Source organism: Bos indicus x Bos taurus, chromosome 15 (assembly GCF_003369695.1).
Source record: "Bos indicus x Bos taurus breed Angus x Brahman F1 hybrid chromosome 15, Bos_hybrid_MaternalHap_v2.0, whole genome shotgun sequence".
Taxonomy (NCBI): domain Eukaryota; kingdom Metazoa; phylum Chordata; class Mammalia; order Artiodactyla; family Bovidae; genus Bos; species Bos indicus x Bos taurus.
In genome coordinates this window covers 62,061,422-62,068,884 of record NC_040090.1, presented here as the reverse complement: position 1 = coordinate 62,068,884, position 7,463 = coordinate 62,061,422, and the positions used below count along the sequence as shown (strand labels likewise).

General features: G+C 51.7%; 2 protein-coding genes across 2 annotated transcripts; one reads left to right on the top strand and one right to left on the bottom strand.

Annotated features, from left to right (window-relative positions):
- Positions 1–1,393: 1,393 nt before the first annotated feature.
- On the bottom strand, positions 1,394–4,933 carry CRYAB (crystallin alpha B). Its single transcript, XM_027563779.1, has 3 exons — positions 4,468–4,933; positions 3,214–3,336; positions 1,394–1,737 (listed from the first exon to the last, which is right to left on the bottom strand). Exons 1-3 carry the CDS (start codon positions 4,666–4,668, stop codon positions 1,534–1,536), a joined length of 528 nt encoding a protein of 175 aa, XP_027419580.1. The 5' UTR covers positions 4,669–4,933; the 3' UTR covers positions 1,394–1,533.
- Positions 4,934–5,575: 642 nt separating this feature from the next.
- HSPB2 (heat shock protein family B (small) member 2) lies at positions 5,576–7,044 on the top strand. Its single transcript, XM_027563778.1, has 2 exons — positions 5,576–5,871; positions 6,369–7,044. The coding sequence occupies exons 1-2, from the start codon at positions 5,778–5,780 to the stop codon at positions 6,821–6,823; spliced, it is 549 nt and encodes a 182-aa protein (XP_027419579.1). The 5' UTR covers positions 5,576–5,777; the 3' UTR covers positions 6,824–7,044.
- Positions 7,045–7,463: the final 419 nt, after the last annotated feature.

Below are 7,463 nucleotides of genomic sequence, written 5' to 3'. Positions count from 1 at the left end.
GATCTCCTGGAGAAGGGAATGGCAACCCACTCCAGTATTCTTGCCTGGAGAATTCCATGGACAGAGGAGCCTGCAAACTGCAGTCCATGGGGTCGCAAAGAGCCGGCCACGACTGAGCAACTAACACACACACACACACACACACACACACACACACGTCTTTGTTTAACCTAAATAAGAATCATTTATTGATCATTTACTATAATTCTTAAAACTTAAGATACATACCATATGATATTACCTATATGTGGAATCTAAAACACGACATAGATGAACATACCTATGAAACAGAAACAGGCTTACAAACATAGAAATCAGACTTGTGGTTGCTGAGGTGGTGGGCAAATGGGGAGGGAAGGATTGGGAGCCTGGGATTAGTAGATGCAAACTATTATATGTAGGATGAATAAACAACAAGGTCCTCCTGTACAGCACAAGGAACTATATTCAATATGCTGTGATGAACCATAATGGAAAAGAATATGAAAAAAAACGTCTATACATATGGATAACTGAGTCACTTTGCTGTAGAGCAGAAATAAGCACAACACTGTAAATCAACTGTGCATGCACGTGCTAGCTGCTTCAGTCATCTCCGACTCTTTGTAACCCTAGGGACTGTAGCCTGCCAGGCTCCTCTGTCCATGGGATTCTCCAGGCAAGAATACTGGAGTGGGTTGACATGCCCTCCCCCAAGGGATCTTCCCAATCCAGGGATCGAACCCACATCTCTTATGTCTCCTGCACTGGCAGGCAGGTTCTTTACCACTAGTGCCACCTGGGAAGCCTGTTCATCAACTGGATTTCAGTATTTTAAAAAATTAAAAAAAACTTTAACTTTTTAAATGATGGATCAATGAATTGTGTTTTTCCCAGTCTTAGTAAGTGTTCACTAGCTGATTTAAAGACTACACCTGAGAGGCTTGTTTGGTGATAATCACCTGTCCTATTTATTGCTTTTGTAAGTCTGCTGAAGGCAATGCTTATCAGTGGGAAAATATCAAAGTTGAGGATACCATCTCTTCCCTGGTGACATGATTCATTTCAGAGATGCACTAAGGCATTTTCTGCATTGTCATCGAGACATCATTGAGATGTGTTATTGGAACCCAGGGCCAAAATCAAAGAGGGAGGAGAGGTAGGAACTGATCTTCTTTGAGCTCTGCCAAGAGGTTTACCTACTTTTTCTCCTTAATTTACTCTTTACAATGAGTGTAGGAATAAGCACCCCATGTTATAAGTGGAAGACTTAAAGACCATAAAGTTTTAAGTGGTTTGCTAAATTTATCCCATTAGTAAGTGTTGGAAACAGTCATTCAGACTCTAATGTCCCTGGAGCCCCCTAAAACATAATGTGATGATTAACACAAAATATTCAAACGCAAGACAGGTATCTGTTGCTGAATGATATTTATTAGCTTAATAATTTGGGCCTGCCCTTAGCATTAATAAGCTTCAGCACTAGTCACAAGGTTTTCATTCACTGGTGGGGAACTTTTCTTGTTTTAAAAAATGCATTTAGAGAAAGGGCATCTACTTCTTGGGGGCTGCAGTGACAGCCGGCTTCTCTTCACGGGTGATGGGAATGGTGCGCTCGGGGCCGGAGGCCTGTTTCCTTGGTCCATTCACAGTGAGGACCCCATCAGACGACAGGGATGAAGTAATGGCGAGAGGGTCCACGTCAGCTGGGATCCGGTATTTCCTGTGGAACTCCCGGGAGATAAAACCATGTTCATCCTAAACCAAGAGAAGAAGGAAAGAGGTAGATAAGAACAGGAAATAGCATCACTTGTCTAACACTCAGACATCCTCCTTCCCCTTAGCTGTGGCCAAATGCATGGCAACATGAGAGAAAGCAAAATGGTTCTGTTGGGTCTATGATGGAATTGCCTAAGTGGTCACTCCTACCAATGAGAATCTGAGAGGTCTGAACAGCCAAACTTCTTAGCTCTCCAAGCCCTGAGCTGTGGATATGTTCAGCAGTATTTCCCAACGGTTTTGGATCAGTGTTTGTTGGGCCCACAGGATTTGGAATATCATCTCGATTTAAAACTTGAATCTCTTAAGGAAGCCCAGAAATTGTCCTGATGCTTCAGGAATGTTCCAGACCAATAGGTATAATAATGATAATAACAAAAACAATAATAAAGACTACACCCAGAAGACTGATCTAAATTAAATCAGCAAAACTGAAACAGCCTAAGGACCTCACACTAGACTATTGGATGCACAAGTTACTGTGTTATAACTAATCAGTAAGAAGCAAACTCACTGAAAAACTCTCCCAGAAAGTAACGAGCAGTTATCTCATTCTTTAGAATTCTCCTGAAAAATTCCATCCCTAACCTTTATAACTCATGCATCTCAAACATTTATTTAGATGGGCTGTCAACTGATTTCCACACGGGTCTAGCGTATTAGGAGCTGAGTACAGCTCTGAAATTTAGGCAAACGAAGTAGTTCAGCATTAAGATGGGCTAAAGAGAATTACGCTAAAGCTGAAACTCCAGTACTTTTGGCCACCTCATGCGAAGAGTTGACTCATTGGAAAAGACTTTGATGCCGGGAGGGATTGGGGGCAGGAGGAGAAGGGGACAACAGAGGATGAGATGGCTGAATGGCATCACCAACTTGATGGACATGAATTTGAGTGAACTCTGGGAGTTGGTGATGGACAGGGAGGCCTGGCGTGCTGTGGTTCATGGGGTCGCAAAGAGTCGGACACGACTGAGCGACTGAACTGAACTGACTGAACTGAAAGAGAAGTGACTTCTGGAATACCTAAAAGTCTCAAATTCAAGGGCCTTCCAAGTGCATGCAGTTAATACAATTATGTAAAACAATCAGATGTCTGAAACCACTATCTAAGTCCGTGGTCTTCAGCCTTGACTGTGCATTAGAATTCCCTAGGGAGCTTTTTAAAAATCTTGATTTAAATGATTTGAGATATGCATGAGTATTTTTTTTTTAATTCCTCTAGTAATTTTAACTTTGGCAAAGTTGAGAACCACTGGCTTAAACAGGAAGTTAACATCCCATCTATCCCTGAGGCAATCAAATCAAAATAAGCAACAAAGATCTGGCCAAAACAACAACCCTGTTCCTGACCCCAGTGGCTTAGGACTGGAATGTTGCAGGCCTCAGGGGCTGAGGGCAGTATCTGGCATATAGCATGCCCTGGAAAAAGAGCAGAAGAGAAAGTCAGCTACATACCTGGCGCTCTTCATGTTTGCCATGCACCTCAATCACATCTCCCAGCACCTTGACCTTGAGTTCCTCTGGGGAGAAGTGCTTCACATCCAGGTTGACAGAGAATCTGTCCTTCTCCAGACGCATCTGGAAATGGCAAGGTGGGGACGGGGTAAGAGAAAGGGTAGGAATGTAAATGATACTAGTACAATCTCATCACTCTGCCGATTTGCTCTCTGTCCAGGTCGTTCATCCTCCTGTTTTTAGCTAAAAATTCCTTTTTGAATAAACATGCCCTCTGGCTCAGGGGCATCACCGTAGTGGTACCCCAGGCACAGCACTTGGTCGTCAGGCCCAAACTTTATTTACAGGGACAGGGAAGGAGACAGGCCACCCCGGGGACAAAGTACAAGGACGGGCCGCGGCGTGCCTTGTGCTGCTTCTCCAAGCCAAGGCCTGGCCTTGTCGTTTGTCTGTAAGACAAAGGCCCCTTCTTCTTACTCAGGTCTCTGCCAAGTTTCCCACCCACTCAATCTGGAATGTTCTGCTAGCTCCCATTGTCCTTCCAAAGCCCTTGCCCACTGAGCTCCTGTTTACTCACACATGAATATTTTTAAACCAGAGTGTTATCTGTGACAGCTTCTGTCACTCTTATCTGTTCACCCCATTCTCCCACCGTCTTAGGACAACTGGAGGGGGGGGGTCCCTAAAGTGGACCTACATTCTATTCTCATTAGGCTTGGACCCAGGCCAGCGCCCTGTCACAACCCTTAGAAACCCGGAAAATCATAGGTGAGGGAATAAGAAGGAAGAAAATAGTGGTTGCTGTCTCCAGCTCCATGCAGCAGGGGTGGAAAGCTCAGGATGAGGCAAGACTGTCTTCCTGGCTCTGAAACGTGAGATGACAGTATTTGTCAGGAGTGTGAGGTGTTAGAAGGGGTGAGCAAAGGAGTCTGAAGGCAACTCTTTCCCTGTAGATTGTTATGAACCAAACCAGAAAGGGACATCCTACCCAGAAGATAAGGAATAGAGAATGGCCTTCATAGTGCATGGAAAATGTAACAAATAGGATACAGAGGAGCACACCAAATACAAATAGGTGACTGGGGAAGAGAGGAACTAGGGGCCTCACCCGTCTTCACTGCAGGACACACAAGTGCCTAAGACATGTAGGACCCTTAGGCATAGATTTAGGCCAGGAGGAAAAGGACAGTGGATGGAGATGCTTCCAGAAGGTTCCAGAATGAACTCTCCTGTCCGGGAAAAGGGGAGACTTACCTCTGAGAGGCCAGTGTCAATCCAGCTGGGTGCCCGCAGAAATGAGGGCGGCCGAAGGTAGAAGGGGCTCAGGGAAGTAGAAGCTGGGAAGAGATCAGACTCTAACAGGTGCTCGCCAAAAAACTGGTCAAAGAGGCGGCTGGGAGAGTGGAAAGGGAAGAAGGGGCGGCGGATCCAGGGGTGGTGGATGGCGATATCCATGGTGGTTAGGTGAGTGTGGGGCGTCAGCTGGCTGGTCAGCTCCTTCAGCCGCAGCTGCAGCCAGCCCCTTATATACGCAGTCTTGTGAAGCTTCTGGAATGGTGATGTCAGGAGTTTTATTATCCCAGCTCACCGCCCGTTCATGAGGACTTGTGATTGGGGATTTGGCAGTATGACACATACCCAGTACTCACTGAGCTAAGAAAAGAGAAATACAAACGCGCCTGAGCTGGCCAGTGACCTGTCCTGGTCTTGTTTCACTAGCTTTCTGTCCACACCCAATGGCACCCACCCCCACCCCCTCCTCTGGAGTTGGGACTGAGTCAGGAATCCCAAGCGGCGGGCAGTGTGCCCCTCCTCCTCCCCTGCCGCCCTGCATGCCAAGGGAATGGGGCCAGCAGCTATCTTGGGCCTGGGCAGGAACTGGAATCTTCCTAGGCTGGGCCCCAGGGACATTAACTCTTTGTGGGTCCCTGGGGGAGAGCAGTGACCACCAGCATGGCCGTGGCGGGTTTCCACGTGGTGCCCTGGGTTGCGCTGGGTTCAGAGAGGACCCTGACATTCGCGGGGAAGGCTCCTCACCCCACCCCCAAATAAAGGGTAGAATGTTGTTTGCATCTTTCACTTTCCGCGGCTGGCAGAACCTTAAACCGAGGGGAGAGCTGTATGAAGTGGGGTGCCGATTGTCTGCCACTGGGGAGGAGAAGAGGAGGTGGAGAAAAACGTGCAAACTGTTGGTGAGGGTCTCAGCGAGGCCTCTCCCGGCCGTGGGCAGCAGCCTCTCCACGCCGGCTCGCTTCCCAGCCCCGACCCCCAGCTGTCCCGGTGCGGGGTGGGGGTGGGGGTGGGGGTTGGGGTGGAGGTGCAGGGCGGGAGAGGCTTGTGACAGCTGAAGGGTGTGCAGGGGAGGGGACGGGGGTCCAGGCGGCGCGGGTCACACGCTGGTCGCGGGCGCTCGCCGCCCCTCCCCCGCCGGGCTCCGCACTATTTTGGGTGGTGTAGACCCCGCCCCCACCCCCGCCGCGCCCCGGCTCCGCGGCAGCTGGAGGGGTCCCGCCGCGCCTGTTGGGGCCGCACCTCGGACCGGGGCCGCCGGCGCGTCTGCAGCCATGTCGGGCCGCTCGGTGCCACATGCCCACCCGGCCACCGCCGAGTACGAGTTTGCCAACCCGAGCCGCCTGGGCGAGCAGCGCTTCGGGGAAGGTATGGCACGGACGCCACCCCACCCCTCTTGCCTCCCACCCCCACCTCCGGAGATTCTGGGCTGACCTCCCAATGGTAACTGGCCTCCACCCCACTCCGGGCTTAACTGAACTCCTGGGGCGAGTCATCTCCCACCCCAGACTCCCCCCTCGCCGCCCCCTCCAAGCCGGGCGCGCTCCCCTTCCTATTGGCCTCGGTGCAGATGCTGCCCGCAGGGCTCGGAATCTGCCCCTAAGCGACCCCCACCCCACCCCACCCTACCCCGCCCCCCAGGGCCTTTCCCCCCTCTTCGGCCCACCCAGACCCCGTTTGCCTTGCTCTCCTCTACCCCAGTGTATCCCCTTTCTCCATCCCCTCTCCCCAGCCGCCTCCCTGCAGCCTGCGGGACCCTCCCCTGCTTCTCCTTCCTCGGCTGCCGCCTTCAGCAGGCCTCCTGCTCTCTCACTTCATCCTCCTTCATCCCGCCCTCTCGCTTTCTCTCTCTCTCTGTCCCGCAGGCCTCCTGCCAGAAGAGATCCTGACCCCTACCCTCTACCACGGCTATTATGTCCGGCCCCGGGCCGCGCCAGGTGGGGAGGGCAGCCGGGCAGGGGCCTCCGAGCTTCGGCTCAGCGAGGGCAAGTTCCAGGCGTTTCTGGACGTGAGCCACTTTACCCCAGATGAGGTGACCGTAAGGACTGTGGACAACCTCCTGGAGGTGTCCGCCCGGCACCCGCAGCGCCTGGACCGCCATGGCTTCGTGTCGCGCGAGTTCTGCCGCACCTACGTCCTGCCCGCCGACGTTGACCCCTGGCGGGTCCGCGCCGCGCTCTCCCACGACGGCATCCTCAACCTGGAGGCGCCTCGAGGCGGCCGACATTTGGACACAGAGGTCAACGAGGTCTACATCTCCTTGCTCCCAGCGCCCCCTGATCCAGAGGAAGAGGAGGAGGCCGTCGGTGTTGAGCCCTGAGCGCCACAGACCCAGCACCCACTGAACCCCTTTCTAGTTCCCGGCCCCTGATAGAAGCAGCTGCCCAGCACCCCGGAGGTAGCCGCATCCTTGGGGGAAGGGAAACGTGCATGGTCACAGTGTATGGTTTGGTCCCTTGGGACGTGTCATAGCATTTTGTTTGTTTGTTTGTTTGTTTCGTTTAGTTTTGGGTGGAGCTGAATAAACCCACATCTCAGGGCCTTGTTGTGCTGCTCCCTATTCTGTGGCCTGGAGGAGGGCATGGGCAGGGAAGGAGACAAAAACGTCCTCAGTTAGGTGGACCCAACTTCACAGCACTCTGAACTCACACGTGGATGCTGAGATCACACCCGGAAGCTGACACTGGCTCCACATCAAATTCCTGGCCAGGATTTTCTCACAGTGCAACAAAAGAGAGTGTGATCCTGGGAGGGGAAAGGGGTATGTCATCCAAACAGCCCGGAGGGCACTGTCTGAGCTGGTGATTAGAGACACAAAAACAAGGGTCTCCAGACTGTCTGGCCTGTTTTGGGTAGGGGTTGGGAAAACGGCTTTTGGATGCAGAGATGCCTAAAGCCCTGGTCTGCCCACTGAAATTGGCCTCTGATTCTGAGGGATCGAGAATGCAGAGCCAGCAACA